Here is an 18,391-nt window from a genome sequence, read left to right as displayed (position 1 = left end):
GTGCAAATATTAGTCAAAGGTAAAATATAAAGCGGCTCTATTTGCCTGTCAACCTTTATGGCGTCTTTGGACTTTTACGGATATTTCTGAAACTCGATGTACCTTTTGATTTCGATAAGGCGAAAACAATGCACGAAGGCGTTGAAATAACTGGAGCTGCAATAAAGTTTATATCTACGGTCTACTCTTAGATAACAGGGTACTGACCAAACGCTGTCTAGTGTGCCCCTGCTCTGGACTTTCGGTAGCTTCGATGAGGGCCCTCGATGTGTTTTCATGGCTGTCTGGAAAAAAGAAGGTCTTCCCTTTTGTTGCTGCAGCAGTTTTCTCGAGCTTGTCCTCAGCCTTGTCTCCTACTGCCATAGCCAGAACTTCGACCTTTTCCTCTAAGAGTTGCGGCAAGACGTCCTCAATGTAGGGGTGTTGATTCTCTAAGCCATCGGTCAAAAGCACTATAACTGCGCCCTCTGGAGTCTCGTTAAGAGAACGCAGCACCTGCACACAAGAAAGATGGAATCAATATACTAGGGATGTAATACCATTCGTAATAACACTCATGATACAATAGAGCTCGGTTGATACATTCCCGCTACGTACGCTTTTCCGTCGCAGACGTTCGCGTTCGAGAACACAAAAAGTTACCCAACAGAGTTACGCTCATTTCTTAATGGTTCATACGTTCCCGGAAAACACAAATTTTCAGCAACAACGTTCAGCACGTCGCCAAACTGCGGTCGTATAATACGTTTTCCGGCCGCTAGATCTCATGTGAACAAGAAAATGCGCGAGGAGCGAGTGGTTGAGAACAGTATAAGGCGGCCCGCCGCGGCAGCTTCACCGCAATACTAGCCTGCCCATCTCGCGTGAAAGCACCGGCGCGTACTGTTTCTCATTTCTGTGCCAGCAAATCTTTTCCGTGGTAGTTGCACGCGGCATTCACAGCTATCACCGCCAATTCTATTGTGATAAGCATCTTCGCCTATCTTTTTCAGAGTGCCAGGTGCCGTCGTAAGCGTAGCGCGAGCTTTTAACAGGCGATACACGAAACGCGCCGCCGTTCCCTGCTGTAGACAGCGATCGCACGTTTTCCGGCCGCTACAGATCCCATGTGAACAAGAAAAGGCGCTGGCTGCGCACGTGATCAAGCACGGTATATAGCCGCCTGTCTCACTTGTAAACTATGGCGGGCACAGTTCCTTATTCTGGTCCCAGCGAATCTCCGCGTCGGTCGTCGCACGCGGAATTCACAGCTATTGCCGCCAAGCCTATTGCGATAAGCATATTCACCTATCTGTTTTGCAGAGCATTGTGCGTAGTGTCATTGCTAGCGTACTGCACGCTGTTAGTAGGCGATAATCCCAACGCGGCGCCGTTCCCAGCTGCATACCACGTGATGTGGGCATCACGTTTCGCGTCGGCGGCATCCGGCATCACCCGCCAGAGCGATGTTGTTAACTTCCCCCTCACCCTTTTAATATACCGCGCAACAACAAAACAAGAAAACGCGTCTCGGGCCGCCGGAGCATAACCAGCTCGACGCGTGCCGGCGTCTCGTGCCGTAACAATCCGCGCTAGGCTTCGCATTATGTAGATGTCAACAAAAGTTGAGTCTGTCAATTTTTTTTTTGGTTAGTCGGATCGTACGTTTTCCCGGTTAGTATATTTTTTCTCGCGGTTTTTCTCCAACACGTATGAACGAGGCTCTAGTTATATTTATGTGGTACCCTTGTCGGAATATTGTATCAGTCTTGCACCTAGATCATTTGGCGGCACAGCAAATAAAAATATATTGCCACATCACATAAAAGCTTTCTGCCCATTTCTATGTACAATCAGTCTGTTATCGTATTCATGTAGCGCGCCGAGAGGCTCGTATACTGTAAATACCGATTTAAGCTCAGATTTCCCTCTCTTTGTGAATGAAAAACGATTTTTTAAAATGAGAAACAAAATAGCGGGTGAATGAACGTAAAAGCAGCTAGAGATTGCCCAAGGGTGATGCGCTCTCACATGAGGAACACAGCGTTTGCACAGGCTCGCCCATCTTTAATATTGGAGCACTCACACTCAAATCTTTTGAAGCAATACTTAAGTTTCTTGAACAAATGCCGCCATGAACTTGCGTTTTGAATAACTCATTTTTTCCGGCAGACACACTCTTTTTCTTACTGCAACTATTGCATAATATAACTGGCTGCTCAAATCTGGGACGGCAATTAAGAAGGTTCATACAGCGCCCCATAAACGCCTCCATTAAATTATATCTGACTAGGTCATTATTTTTAAATGCACATTTTATTTTTCAAACTTTCCTCTCGATAAGCGTGTAGTTATAATTGCTACAAAAGGGGAAGGGGAGGGCGGCAACCGTGCAAAACCAAAAGCAGAAAAAACTGGTATGGTAAAGCACATGCCGGGCATCAGTATAGGGTTGCACAGAGGAGGCAACAAAATTATCTACGCAATCCCAAGGTAAAGCACACCATACATTAGCACTGCACCGGCAAATACGCTGGGATCTATACGAGCCACTTATTTATTACCGATGCGTTTGACCCGCACATCAAATTTCGACGATGAACGCAACGCTTGTGGCGAGCACAGGGGTTTAATTTGCGTTTGTAGGCGCAGGATTGCCCGAAAAAAAGTTTGTTTTGCGACTTTCCTAGGCCAGGCCTGATTCTTCACAACCAGGACAGCGTGACAATACAGATGTTTTTTTATAGAATTGGTAATAAACGTTTCACGTTATAGCATACCTCACGAGCCTTCTCCAGAGCGCAACCAATACAGGTGCCGCCAGCCGTTGACAGGTTATGCAGAGCATCGCGAAAGCCTCCCATGGTTGCTTTATTGACAGCCGTCATTGGGTGCTGCACCTCTGCCACCCTGCTGAACTTGACGATGGCGAGCCGGATCGAGTCGTCGAGTAAGCTCAGTAGGAAGCCAACAACCGCATCCTTCACAATTTGCAGTCGATTGTGGCTCTGCAATATGGAAGGCTTAGAGTGCAGACATTGTCCAGAATAGCAAGGTGGGATTAACAATGTTGCGCCTTGTGTGGACTGGTGGGGTCATGGCACTCGAGTGGTACAAGATAACAAGAAAGCGGGACAAGTCATCGACTAAAGAGACATTGCTAGTTTTAAATATTTCACTAGAAGACGCTGCATTGACAACTTGTTTAACACAGTTCGACATCTGACACAAAATCGATCTAATGCGTATTTACAGAACCAATTTTTTATGTTGCTCCTTGAATAAATAAAAAATGTTCGAATTCACAAAACGCAGGTATCACATTTAAAAATTATAATTAGCAACATTAATTCAAATTAGCAAGATCCGAAAACAACTTATAGTATGGTGTTTTTCGGAGTCCACCCATACACGTTTCAATATAGTGTGAACTTCATTCGGTCTAAACAGAAGATTGGGCAATTTCACTAAACATTACGCAACGTATGATGGGAAACTCAGTCCGAACGCGAAAATGAAGACCCCCCATTTTGACTTAACAGCTATGCAGCGTTTTTGGAGCTCTAGGAATCGTACAAGCGACTGCTTCCTGAGAAGAAGACGGGGTGTTTGGTACAATTCCAGGCCGCTCTATTCTAGAGGTCATTTAAACGAACTGTGCCACTCGCAACATCTGTTTGGATTGTAGTGAGAATAGAGAAGATCATGTGTAATATAGACGGATACGAGCATGCTTGTATCTCTTAAACAAAAAAAAAATATCTTTAATTTGGCTGTGAAAGTGGTGCAAGCATCACATGCATGTGACGTCGCTCGAGACTGAAAAAGTGTTTGGAACCTGTGCACAATCAGGTAACCAAAAAGTGGTGCAGGAAGAGTTATATAACTTAGATACAATAGTGTATCAATTGCCTGAACTTGAATTTCATCTGGTCCTGCTAACTTAACAAGAGAACAATTTCTTTAATGTTTCATGTTAGCGCATGTTGAAAAGTTGCTCCGCTTGTGAAAATGAATGGAGCCACGGTGATTGGAGTAATGCATCAACACGTGGTCTATGAGATTGCCATCGCATCCAATAATTACTCTCGCCGCCATTCGCACACACTTCTAAGAGGAAACTATGCAGATACAAAAACTCTATTGTAAAAATTTCTACCCGCTTACCGCAGGAAATACTGCACATTGAGACACTTCAAATGGGAGGATTTATATTGTGCTACAAAATAGAAGGTCCTTGAAAAACGGTTGACAGTCTCTTTAGCATGCATGCGCATTACGCGTGCGAGCATTGGTGCAATATGATGGATGCCGAGTGAAAAAAAGAACGTTGAGTGTCATTTATGTGCATGTAGAGCCCAACGGATGGTAGAAATAATCCCAGAACTCTCCCCTGCGATGTTCTCTGAAACGACTCTCTGATACTCTGAAACTTGAATATTTATATATTCAATTCAAATTGCAACAAAACTATCTAGATTATATAGAGAAGAAAGCGGGTTAACCAAGGGGCCCGTTTTATTAGTCAAGTTTTATTATTAGATAATACCGAGTTATTCAATCAAATAATTGAAACAGGCTGTGGATATTCGCCCGCCCCCTCCCATAGCAAGAAAAATATTACTACCACTGGCACATTTCATTAGAGGCTTTGTACTACTATAGTATGTGCCTAAATAATCGGTCACGCCTTCACCTCGCGATCTTGAGGAAAACAGTATGGGCCCAACGGCTGCCTCCGATACGGGCGCAGTGGGCATTCTGAGGCCACGTATATCATGCACCCTTCCAAATGTTCGAATAGAGAAGAAGACAAACGCAAAATGTAATAGGCTTTTAACGTAGATTCACATCACTACAGCGTGTTAGACGCCTTGATACCATTTTTCATAAGGAGAAGCGGCCGCTTAATATCCATACGGCGTATACATTCTGCATGTAACATGTGCTCTGGCAAACGTGGGAGCAAGAGAACCCGGATGCGTATTTGCAATTGCTATAGTAGGTAGAGCGGGGTGTGGCATTTGCGGAGACGACAGACGTTTGCACCCATGCGCGAGTAAGGGCACATTCACACCGGCGACTTGAGGAGGTCGCGCGACCAAGTTGGTCGCTTTGCGACCACTCGCAAATGGTCGCAAACGGTCGCCTTTCTCGAAAAGCGACCGTTTTGGGTAAGTCGCTCTCTGCGCGATTTTTCAGTTGCGCGACCGTGGTCGCAAAACTGATAAACCAATCAGCGGCGCAATGGAAGTGATCTTTCGTGTGTCTACATATGGCCTCCTCCTGCGTCGCATTCAAATTTCGCGTAGATTCCGAGAGTTCTCGCTGAGAACGATAATCTCCGGGACTGCGACTTGCGGGTCACGCTCAGTCGGGCTTGCCGGTGTGAACATCAGTCGCCTTCGGTCGCTTTTTGATTGCGAGTCGCAAATGGTCGCGCGACCTCCTCAAGTCGCCGGTGTGAATGTGCCCTAAGAGGGGCTGCGAAAGAGGAAATGATATTTTTGCTTCCTTAATATACGCCTCTCCATAGGCACTATGGCGGCGTTTCTTAGGGCGTGTTGTATGCCCTTGTCCCTAGGCATGTCGGCAGAAGTCATGGGGCGTTTTAGTGCTGAACTTAGCATCGCAAGTTGGTGGCTTGACGCAATTATATTTATTCAATCGTATTTTTTACTAATTCAAACAACGTGCCATTATTTCGCACTATTGGTGGCGCCTCCAGGACACCAAAGTGGCAACAAGGACATCAAAGCTAGAACCCGGACTGGTCCGTGGGTTGGGGCTCGCAGGTCCGCGACAGCGGACAGCCCATTTTATACTGCGGTCCAGTTTGTTTACGCTCCACCGCTGGCTGCCAGCGCGGTAAGACAGTAGGCACGGACGCCCCATTTGGTGATCGCTGTGTCTGAAGGGGCAAAGTTCTGACTGGTGTTGTTTAACTCGCGCGTTGCTTTGTTCGTCGCGACGATAGATTGGATTTTTTGCAAGCACTGCACCAGGAGGGCACACGTAGCAGGAAAACGGAGGCCTTAGGAGGGCACCTGAGCTTATATTAAAGCAGACGGCGCAGAATATTCAGGGCACCCAAGGGGTAGCGTGGGTATCAAAGCTAGAAGCACGGCGGCCCATGGGTTGGGGTCGCGGAGGCCGAAGCGTGCCAGAGGCTGTTCGCATAAAAAATTGACTGTCCGCGACAGCGGACAGCCGATCCTTCGTACGCTCAGCCCTCGGCAAGCGCGAACCCACGGACCAGTCCGGGTTCCAGCTTTGCATATGGTGTCCCGTTGCCACTTTGGTGTCCTGGAGGTGCCGCCAATGATGTGAAATAACACACTTTTATAATTAGTAAAAAACAAAACACGATTAAGTAACTTGTGACGCTAAGTTCAGCCCTACACCACCCCACGACTTCTGCACCAATAGTCAGAACTTCGCCTCTGGAGGTACACCGGACCGATTTTTTCACGCCTGCGCCTCGGGTGCTGAGTCAGTCATCGTTACCGGCGGCCTGTCACTCAATTGCGTTCAACCGTGATTGCTAAGGCAGTCTGCCTTCTATATTTTCAATATATCTGGTCAGGGCTCTACTACAGTCGCTACTGTTCCCACAGAAACAGCTGCGGTTTCATTAACAAGGCACATTGCCGTAAGGCGCGAGAAAGCTATGACCGCCACGATTGAGTTAGCACGAGCGCCGCAGGTGTGAGCAGTCTGTCTGACGCAACGGTCGCCAAATCATCCGTCAGTGCCCGCTGCTTCACCTAATTTACTGCGCCGGCAGCCAGCGTCCGAACGCAAACGAACGATCCCACACCGCAATGCCGGCATGCCTAGGGACAAACGCCTACATAGAAACCTCCTCGGTAATGCCTATGCAGAGTAATATATTCAAAGAGCAAAGCCCCCAGATTTTCTCTCTTGCGCCCGCTCTTACTCGTGCTTGCGCACAAACAGCTGTTGATCCCTCAAATGAACGTCTCATAAGAACCCGGTTGACTGCATTACCATAGAAAAGCAAGCAAGTTGGTAAGCATTCATGACGACGCATTTTTTGTGCAGCGCTCACAATTCGACAAAGGACGAAGCAGAAACAGACATCCGTGAAATAATCTAAGCACTTCACATCAGAAGAAAAGGGGGCTGTCGGTCAACAGTCCATTCGGCTATGGGACAAGGAATTTGAATGTCGGACTAGCACGCGCGGCAAAGTCACATAGGAGTTGACGACGGGCTCCAAATTTGAGTATGCACCAATAAAACAGCAACGCTTCGGCCGGGGTACGTCGCATGTTCAAAGACTACGGATTGCTCTCTTTCTCGATGTTTTTCAATATAAATGTAAGCTGAGAGTTAACGCATGTGTGTTTCTGCTTCGCCCTTCGTGGAATTGTGAGCGCTGCAGAAAAATACATCATGAATCCCGTCAAGCCTATTTAGAAATGCTCGCTTTTCAATTTATGCTGACAGTAATTTTTTTAGATGCAAACTGACGTTCAGGAGCTGGTTTCGCAGCTGTGCTTAGGACTTTCCTTGATCCCTGCCTTTGAGCCTCATCACGTTCCACAAAGATTCTTGGATGGACTTAGGCTATTTAGAGTGAAGACTGTAGAGAGATTCTGGGAGGCCATTCGAATGACTAAGCAATATGTGTTGTTGAGGAAAGTGTCTTATTTTGACGTCTTCCGTTTGTTGGCTCTTGAATAGTGTGTCCCGTCAGTTGATACATTCTTCTACGCCGTGCAATACAGTACAGCCACGCGCTTCCGTCATCCTCTAAGAGCTTAACATTTTTGCCAAATTCGGGTGGATAACATTATCTTCCGTTTCAGGAGCTTAATAATATTTCAGAACTTTCGGTCAGAGCGGGAGTACATGTAGAACGCGACGAGCAATTATTTTTCTTTTCTGTTGGAGCGCAATATTCTGCAGTACTATAGACATTGCCGCTGCTCTTGGCTTGAATTTCAACGGAAGATCATGTGGCTACAGCTCACCGCGAATATTGCACTCGCAACATACGGTAGGTGACTGTCGGAAAGCTGTACCTTGAGTGTTTAATTCATTTCTTGTCTCGTTGAGTACTGCCCATTTGCCGGCCTAAATGATAGTGTGATAACCTATAAAATAATAAAGTTTCCAAACTACGTTAACAACATCGTGGCTGACTGCCCTGTGCAGAAATTTATGAAGTTTTTTACGAAGCCTGTTTTATAAATGCACTTAAAAAACAAGATGGTACAAAATTCTTGACTATATGAGCTGGTTAATGCGCTGGGTTGTAAGTAATTTCCAATGAATGCTCCGTTATCGCTTAACAGCTTATGCCAGGCCTGAGTTTCAAACGTGGGGAATGTTGCGGAAGGTTAGTAATAACAAATAGCGCAAGAAGCAGAAGACACTTACCGACATGCTACGGGAGACGTCTAGAGCAAAAACAATTCGCTGGATCGTTTTACGTTTTTGCTGGACTTCTTCAAAGTCCACTTGGATGGGTTTGGACATGTTGGGTGGGGGCAGCCTGAATGTAAGGTTGAAAGCTTGTCACTTACTAAGAAGGCACGTGCCAAGACAGGTGTCGACAGATAATACGAGGAACAGCGAGGGCATAGTTCGAAGCAACGGTAAGATTTTGACGTAATAGTTATTTGGAAACCCGCAAGGTAGAGAGAAGTAATTGATGCAGGGATAATTAGACACCCACCGAACAGTAGCAATTGCCCCAAACGAAACCCATACGGGTTCCTCGAAAGAAAAGCCTGGCAGCTGAGGAAAAATTCGCCCTGGGCCGGGATTCGAAACGCAAAATCAAATTCTTGCCTTTGCTTCGAGTGGTTGACAAATTCGACTTTGCCCGGATGCCTCAGATGGTAGAGCGGCTGCCCCGGTAAGGCGGTGGTCCTGGGTTAGAGTGCCGGACCAGGACGAACTTTTCTTCACGTGCGACCCTTTTTTTGGAGGAACCCTTATGGGTTTCCTTTTTAGCAATTGCTACAATTCGGAGGGTCCCTCATTCTCTCTTCATTAACTACTGCTGTTCACATTGTGGGTTTCTGCAGAACTATAACGTCGAACCACTTTCATGTTGTGGTGCCTCCTGATGCTGTCACGCTTCATTTCTTATTCTCGCCATGTCTGCAGTGGTGTGCAGCCGTCAGCAGGCACATGCTTTTCGAGGTATTTTGGCGGGGTTTTTTGTACTTTCTTCTCTTTTATGCCGCTCATGAGTGCTTAGCTTGGGCTGGAAAGGCTCGTGCACAACGCAAATACAGAATGGTTTCGGCAGTACAGTTCAAGGCATATCGCCGGTGTTTCTTGTCGGGATAGTAACATACTTTGCCAATTGATGCATGCCGAAGACGAGTTTGAGTAGCTGAGCTGCAACCCGAAACAAATGGTGATAGACAAGCGACCTACCTCTCTGTCACCCTCATTCCCATGTTTAAGTGCAGCTTCTCATGCCCACCTTGGTCTTTCTTCTGCTGTGATTCTCGTGGTCCACAGGCTTTGTGCACAAAGACACAATGTTTTCAATGGTTCCGGCACATGTTTTCGATAGTAGTGCTCGATGTTGTGAGATAGTCACCATTTATGCATTGCTTTATTTCTGTGTGCTGGTGGAGGGCTTTTGTAATAAGGGCTCTCTGTTGAGCTAAGTGATCTTTTGCACGCTTTGTTGCTCTTCTGTACGTTTATATAGCTCCTTTGTACAGCGCGCCCTATTGCGTGCTTGTATAGTTTGTAGGCACAAGCTATATAGTGTCACGTGTTCTTGAACAGTCAATCTTTTTGCACATTAGATAAAGCTTCGCTGTGCTCTACAGCTTGTAAGGACAAATTTCATTGCCAGTGGTACTATTTAAGCAGATGCCTTAGGTCTGCTACAATGATAGAGGAGATGCTATAGCTGTTGATATCTACTGTGGGATCATATCCTAATCACTGCATGTAGAGAAGCTAAAAAGCGGTGACTTTAGGTGTCTCAAGCTACTTCGTATTCCTTACCCCTGCATTTTGAAACGTGCCTTAACTTGAAGCCCACACGTGGTTTGGTCAAGATAAAGCCCGTCATGAACGCGCCTAAGGAAAGACAATGATTGTCTTTGGAACGTCCACTCCTGTCGTTATACTGACAATCAATCATGAGCTTCAAGTAAACATGCATATCTTAATGCGGGGTAAGTAGTAATAGTTGAGAAGAGTCTGTCCTCTTTTTCATGTTTAGGATGCTCAAGCTAGCCAGCAAGAGAGCGGTCTTCCAATTACGATTTGCCCTCCAGGCCCACATAGAATCGGACCATGTACCTTTACGAGTTCTGACAAATAGGTAGCTGTCTAACTTGTAACGAGTGTAATGGCTACAAGGTTAAACTTCACTATGCTCAGCGCAGCACAATGAAATTCCCTTTGAAGTGGCAACACACTGCAAAAGTGTACACCAACCTGATAACGCAACGGAGATATAGATGTAGCAACTTGTCTTCAGCATTAGCTGAATCTATAATTTGACCTTTCGTGGCACCTGATCGCATTAAAAGGAGTGCTGTGTGTTTTCAAAGTTGTGACAAATGTAGACGCCTGTTACATGGTGTCAGGCTGAGTGCATGAAAAGCATTGAGGCTGTTTGAAAGGAACGGGCTGATTGATACGGCTACGAGGGCGTCTCCGCACTCTCAATAGCATGATGTGGCTTGGTGCCACTGCACTTGATTGACTAGTGCATGCCAAGTGTGCTGTGGTACCACGTAACCACTAACTGCCATTACATTGACATTCCTTATGTATCCATGCATCTATACACGAATTGGTTGTAGTCTCATTTGCATGGAAATATGGTATAGTTATTCTACTTGAATAATTTATAGAGAATACGATTTCAATACTCACTGAAACTGAGCTGATTACTGAATGCTCACTTATTCTAAGAAAATGACTTCTTCATCGAGTGAGAACCATATGTTAAAACTATTTTTTATGCAGCAGCTGTGTTCTTCCCCTTTATGGATAAGCTAATTTGGCACCCTTCCGCCGCCGAGGGTTGCCTGCTTCTCTTACAGAATTTATTATTGTGCTAACGTATAGGTGGTTTTCAAATTGATTTTCCTCTTAATATTGCTGTTCTTGGCCTTCAGCTGTTGCTCTCTTTGATGTTTAACTACGTTATTTATATTAGTCTTTGTTTGCTGAATACGAAGCTAGTCAAATAGTACTTTGATATTTCTTTGTGCGAATCCTGCTTTTGTTTTTTTTTTCGTGAGAATTATGTCGCATAATGGGCCCTTTGTGTTTTATTTTACTGGGGAGACTGCAACTAGCACTGCGCTGTTGCTCGCCTAAGGAGAACTTGTATCATGTTCTATAAGATTAGTGTTCCTTTTCAATCGTTTCTTTTAATGTGTTATTCTTTTTATTTTATTTTCAGTACCCTAAAGGCCCCGAGAAGCATTACATAGGGGGGATACAATTCACACATGATATTGTAATAAAAATGACTGAAGGCAACAAGCACAGATTTGGTAGAAGAAACACTTTGTAAAATAAAAATGAAAAAAGAGGGAAAAAAACGAAAAGTAATTTGGGTGAGAGTACATGGTACAATTCATATTTGCTGTACATGGCACTTTCTTTTAGTTTTTAGTGTTTTTATGCTTAGCTGTTAAGTGTGTGTGATATTTTTGTACTGGTTCGTGCGTTAAGTGCTGCTTGTGGCTTTCAGAAACCAAGACATGACATTATGTTGTATTTTTATTGTTCACTTTTTTGTCATGTGACAGCTGCAGTCTGCCATTGTATATAACTGCAAATATTGTGTACATCATTACGTACTTGTCAAACGGTTGATACCAATAAGACGTTTCACAATAGAATTGCTGGTGGTGTCGTAACGAAGTTTTTCTTCGCTTAGTAAGAGTGGCACTTTGATTTGTTGTCCCAAACAGTCCAGGACTGTCTGAGAAGCTGCGTACGCAAATAATCACTGGCTATAGTAGCGTCTCAAGCAGTCTGGGACAACAAATTGAAGCGGCCCAGTGCATGCATGCGTGACGAATAAAAGAAACAGCCAAAAATAGTATAATTAATGTCCTATGGACGTAAGTGTGCTTAATATTATTATCCATTAGATGTTACATGTATCCAGTGCTGACATCCCCACAACGTATTACTTACACGTTCCGGATGCATTTGCGATGATTCATAGTACATCTATGCAACGCTTTCCGGATAAATCTGGATATCTAATGGACATCCTGAATCTCCAAGGTGTACCATATTATGCACATTTAATGGATGTATCTGGCAATTTGGGTAGTTACAGGTAACAGCTTTGTTACCCGAGTTATACAAAGGAATTACCTTTTTTCCATTCATTAGGCATGGAGCAGTTTAGTAAAGATTTATTGAAGATGAGACACACGTATTTAGACACCTATTCTGCGTATCGGGTTATACAATTTTGGATATTTTGGGGTCCAGTTCCTTTTTTGGATCTAAGTTTAGTAGTAGAGTAAGTACTCCTGCCTCATCTCTTGTGATTGGCTCAATTATGCTGCTGCAGGCTGTCGAAAGATCTGGTGTACTTTGGTCATCGGTACTGAAGACTGATTTAAAATACGAGTTTAATGAGTTTGCGCTGTCTTTGCGTTCTTCCGGTGTTAGTGTGTTGGTGCAATCATTTTTAGGGGTTTAAGTAGTTCCAAAATTTTGAGGGGAATTTGTTAGAAATGAATGTGGCTGTAGGAGATTATACATTTACATTAATAAAGGAAAAATGAGACAGCCACCCAAAAGTAGCTAAGTACTACAAAGTAAACCCATACGGGTTCCTCGGAAGAATAGCAGCGCAGTTGAGGAAAACTTCGCCCCAGTCCGGTACTCGAACCCGGCACCACCACCTTTTCGAGCAGCCGCCCTACTATCTGTCCTAACCAGGCGGCTAGCAGGTGCCAAGCGAAGCCGAACTTATCAAGATCTCAGAAGCAAAGACAAAAGTTTGACGTATTGGTTCTGCGGAAACCCGCAAGATGGAGAGAAGTAATTAATAAAGGGAAAATGAGATATCCATCGAAACGTAGCTACGTCCTACAAAGGAGGAACTAAGACAAGGAGTAGCGAGCCAAGTGCTTCGAGGAACCCGTATGGGTTTCATTTGTAGCACTTGGCTACATTTGGGTGTATGTCTAATTCTCCCTTTATTAATTACTTCTCTCCACCTTGCGTGTTTCCGCAGAACTATTACATTATACATGTACAGCTAAGAACGCTACAGGAACATATGAGGTGTGACCCCCTGACCAGACAGCTTGCACCAAGATACGCGCACTACGCTCCTTAGAAAGAAAAATATTTTTTATTGCGCAAAATGCAAAAAGGAAAGAAGAAGGCGACTGGAAAGAACGTACTTTTGTCGCCTTAACATATTCTACCGGCATTTAGATCAATAAAACAATTTTTCTCGGCTAAATAATGTTTCCTCAAGCAGCCCAAAGCGGCCACTTTTCGGCCGCGCTACGCGACACATCCAAATATCCACTCTGTTCGAGCTCATATAGGCATGCTCTGGGCCACATGACTCAGCACAATTGCAACCGTATCTTATTTTGAAACAGACAAATTTACTCGGGCGTTCCCTTCTGTTGTCTTCGTGCTTTCTTTCGCTGTGCCTCAAGTTATGCGAAATATGTTGGCCGAGACTTGCCTGACTGGTTAAGCTGCACAGAAATGGTAACTGAAGATATTGAAGAAAGGAAAAAAAATCTAGTTTCGCTCTCAGTAGCGAGAACCAAATTTTCACATTCATTTTTGACCCCAATTTTCTTAGAATGAAGCAAAATTATGTCTTGGACCTTACAGGGAAAGAAGTGATTCCTTAAAAAATAAAATATTGGTCTTCTATTGAATTGCATTTCTTTGTAAGAACGCTTCTGTGATTTTTGTTTTCTCCCATTAATTTTTTAGTGTAAATATTCCAAAGGGTATGAGAACTCTTTTCACAGGCTGTCTGCTTTTCTGTGCAGGTGGCGGTTTTTTGCTTGTTTTTGTTTTAGCCATATGAACCCATGCTGTTCACATCAACTGTTAGCAGTTGAATGGGGGTAATAAGGGCCAAGTTCCTTTTACCTTTGGTATGGCGCTAAAATTATGCAACGACATACGAAGTTCAGTCAATGGAAAGGTGTCGGAAATATGCTGCATGTGGTTTCTGTTCATGGGTATTAGGGTGCATAAACTTATTATATAAATAATATCTAACTGATGTACTGCAAAACGAGCACCCGGTATAAGCCAGAACTGTATATTCATGGCTAACGAACTTGTGCTTATAAATGAACATCTGCGAATTTGTTATACTCATTGCAAATATTATACTCATCAGCCAAAAAAAAACGATTGTGTTCTAGGTTGTGCCATTGGTCAATGGCACTAAAAATATTCTGTATACGATAGTGCTCAAGGTCGCCAGAATCTGCTAGAATAAATAGCTCTTGTGAAACTATCGTCTCCTAAATTTACAACGAGAAGCGGCAAACTATGTTTTGATTATTTATGGCTGCGTTATGTCACACCTCTTGCTGTGCAACCTCTACCGAAAGTGTATATAGCGCCAAACGTAAAAGAGAGGCGTTGATTTGCAGTCACAACTGCTTCGCGTAATCTTATGCTGGCAGAGTGCAACAGTGTTTTACACTTGGACATAAATCATAAAATTCTCCGTACAATAAAAAGGTGCAGCGGTGGCGTAGAGGTAAAACACCCGCCTCGCGTGCAAGAGGTCCGTGATTCGAATCCCGGTGCCGGCAATTTTCCACCGGATTAAAAAAAAAAAATCCGCGTGTTGATAGAATTGCACAAACAGGCCTGGAGTGTGGCCTGATCCCGGTGACCACAACCGGTAACGCACTCCCTCAACAGAGCAGGATTGGCCACCCTGGTGCAGTACTTGGCCACAACCTCCTATATGAACACAACAATCAAACCCCGGCCCTCAGTCCCCAGCAGCTGCGAAGCAACTGACCACGGCGGCGGTCAGACCTGCGACGCTGCAGAGGGTGCTAAGAATCACTGGCTCCGGACAGGCCGCCATTGGAATATGAACCTGGCAACGTTTAACGCTAGAACGTTATCTGGTGAGGCGAGTCTAGCAGTGCTATTGGAGGAATTAGAGGGCAGTAAGTGGGATATAATAGGGCTCAGTGAAGTTAGGAGGCCAAAAGAAGCATATACAGAGCTAAAAAGCGGGCACGTCCTGTGCTACCGGGGCTTAGCGGAGAGAAGAGAACTAGGTGTCGGATTCCTGATTAATAGGAATATAGCTGGTAACATACAGGAATTCTATAGCATTAACGAGAGGGTGGCAGGTCTTGTTCTGAAACTTAATAAGAGGTACAAAATGAAGATTGTACAGGCCTACGCCCCTACATCCAGTCATGATGACCAGGAAGTCGAAACCTTCTATGAAGACGTGGAATCGGCGATGGGTAGAGTGAAAACCAAATACACCATACTAATGGGTGACTTTAATGCCAAGGTAGGTAAGAAGCAGGCTGGAGACAAGGCAGTGGGGGAATACGGCATAGGCACTAGGAATAGCAGGGGAGAGTTATTAGTAGAGTTTGCGGAACAGAATAATATGAGGATAATGAATACCTTCTTCCGCAAGCGGGATGGCCGAAAGTGGACGTGGAGGAGCCCGAACGATGAGACTAGAAATGAAATAGACCTCATACTCTGCACTAACCCTGGCATCATACAAGATGTGGACGTGCTCGGCAAGGTGCGCTGCAGTGACCACAGGATGGTAAGAACTCGAATTAGCCTAGACCTGAGGAGGGAACGGAAGAAACTGGTACATAAGAAGCCGATTAATGAGTTAGCGGTACGAGGGAAAATAGAGGAATTCCAGATCAAGCTACAGAACAGGTATTCGGCTTTAACTGAGGAAGAGGACCTTAGTATTGAAGCAATGAACGACAATCTTGTGGGCATCATTAAGGAGTGTGCAATGGAAGTCGGTGGTAACTCCGTTAGGCAGGATACCAGCAAACTATCGCAGGAGACGAAAGATATGATCAAGAAACGCCAATGTATGAAAGCATCTAACCCTACAGCTAGAATAGAACTGGCAGAACTTTCGAAGTTAATCAACAAGCGTAAGACAGCTGACATAAGGAAGTATAATATGGATAGAATTGAACATGCTCTCAGGAACGGAGGAAGCCTAAAAACAGTGAAGAAGAAACTAGGAATTGGCAAGAATCAGATGTATGCGTTAAGAGACAAAGCCGGCAATATCATTACTAATATGGATGAGATAGTTCAAGTGGCTGAGGAGTTCTATAGAGATTTATACAGTACCAGTGGCACCCACGAGGATAACGGAAGAGAAAATAGTCTAGACGAATTCGAAATCCCAAAGGTAACGCCGGAAGAAGTAAAGAAAGCCTTGGGAGATATGCAAAGGGGGAAGGCAGCTGGGGAGGATCAGGTAACAGCAGATTTGTTGAAGGATGGTGGGCAGATTGTTCTAGAGAAACTAGCCACCCTGTATACGCAATGCCTCATGACTTCGAGCGTACCGGAATCTTGGAAGAATGCTAACATAATCCTAATCCATAAGAAAGGGGATGCCAAAGACTTGAAAAATTATAGACCGATCGGCTTACTGTCCGTTGCGTACAAACTATTTACTAAGGTAATCGCAAATAGAATCAGGAGCACCTTAAAATTCTGTCAAGCAAAGGACCAGGCAGGATTCCGTAAAGGCTACTCAACAATAGATCATATTCACACTATCAATCAGGTAATAGAGAAATTCGCGGAATATAACCAACCCTTATATATAGCTTTCATTGATTACGAGAAAGCATTTGATTCTGTCGAAACCTCAGCAGTCATGGAGGCATTACGGAATCAGGGTGTAGACGAGCCGTATGTAAAAATACTGAAAGATATCTATAGCGGCTCCACAGCCACCGTAGTCCTCCATAAAGCAAGCAACAAAATCCCAATAAAGAAAGGCGTCAGGCAGGGAGATACGATATCTCCAATGCTATTCACAGCGTGTTTACAGGAGGTATTCAGAGACCTGGATTGGGAAGAATTGGGGATAAAAGTTAATCGAGAATACCTTAGTAACTTGCGATTCGCTGATGATATTGCCTTGCTTAGTAACTCAGGGGACCAATTGCAATGCATGCTCACTGACCTGGAGAGGCAAAGCAGAAGAGTGGGTCTAAAAATTAATCTGCAGAAAACTAAAGTAATGCTTAACAGTCTCGGAAGAGAACAGCAATTCACAATAGGCAGCGAGGCACTGGAAGTCGTAAGGGAATACATCTACTTAGGGCAGGTAGTGACGGCGGATCCGGATCATGAGACGGAAATAATCAGAAGAATAAGAATGGGCTGGGGTGCATTTGGCAGGCATTCACAGATCATGAACAGCAGGTTGCCATTATCCCTTAAGAGAAAAGTACATAATAGCTGTGTCTTACCAGTACTCACCTACGGGGCAGAAACCTGGAGGCTTACGAAAAGGGTTCTACTCAAATTGAGGACGACGCAACGAGCTATGGAAAGAAGAATGATAGGTGTAACGTTAAGGGATAAGAAAAGAGCAGATTGGGTGAGGGAACAAACGCGAGTTAACGACATCTTAGTTGAAATCAAGAAAAAGAAATGGGCATGGGCAGGGCATGTAATGAGGAGGGAAGATAACCGATGGTCATTAAGGGTTACGGACTGGATTCCAAGGGAAGGGAAGCGTAGCAGGGGACGGCAGAAAGTTAGGTGGGCGGATGAGATTAAGAAGTTTGCAGGCAGGGCATGGCCACAATTAGTACATGACCGGGGTTGTTGGAGAACTATGGGAGAGGCCTTTGCCCTGCAGTGGGCGTAACTAGGCTGTTGATGATGATGATGATGACATTAAAAAACCTAAATTATTCCAAAAAGGCGTTTTAAGGATCAGCAGAGGCATTCATACATTTTAATATTTAGTTCATACCAACACGAACAGGACTCTACAAAAGCATACACCACTGGCATTTTTCTTCCAAAGTGCGATGTTAGTTTTAGATCATTCATCACTTCACCTGAAGCAGCATTCAAGCCCAAATGACAATTATTTCACCTGCTCTACAAATTCAGCAACTAGTACCCATGCATTTCAGGGTGAGATCAGTGGGAAGAAACATCCATCGATCGCCTAAGATGGCGAAAGAGGTGTGCAAGCAGAAAGCTGTCAGTTTATAAAAAAAAAGATTCCACGTACTCTTTGAAGTCATCATTCTTGCTGATGACCTCCCAAGTTGAAGCACCATCGCACATCTTGTTATGCAGGTTCGGCGCAAAACGGTTGTGGGGGTGCCTTCCATCCTTGCCTTCACAAAAATGACTTATCTGTAATATA

At 44.5% G+C, this 18,391-nt stretch overlaps 1 protein-coding gene across 1 annotated transcript in view; it reads right to left on the bottom strand.

Moving 5' to 3' along the window:
- Positions 1-18,391, bottom strand: part of LOC139061210 (calcium-activated chloride channel regulator 1-like) — a 272,282-nt gene that overhangs the window by 103,604 nt on the left and 150,287 nt on the right. Inside the window, exons 7-10 of the mRNA XM_070540867.1 lie at positions 18,254-18,381; positions 8,389-8,503; positions 2,760-2,987; positions 208-495 (exon numbers count right to left, since the gene is read on the bottom strand). Coding sequence (XP_070396968.1) covers positions 208-495; positions 2,760-2,987; positions 8,389-8,503; positions 18,254-18,381 — 759 coding nt within the window. The remainder of the gene's footprint in view (positions 1-207; positions 496-2,759; positions 2,988-8,388; positions 8,504-18,253; positions 18,382-18,391) is intronic.

Source organism: Dermacentor albipictus, chromosome 6 (genome assembly GCF_038994185.2).
Source record: "Dermacentor albipictus isolate Rhodes 1998 colony chromosome 6, USDA_Dalb.pri_finalv2, whole genome shotgun sequence".
NCBI classification, from domain to species: Eukaryota; Metazoa; Arthropoda; class Arachnida; order Ixodida; family Ixodidae; genus Dermacentor; species Dermacentor albipictus.
Note: the sequence above shows the minus strand (reverse complement) of the source record. Positions and strands in the feature narration are given on the sequence as shown.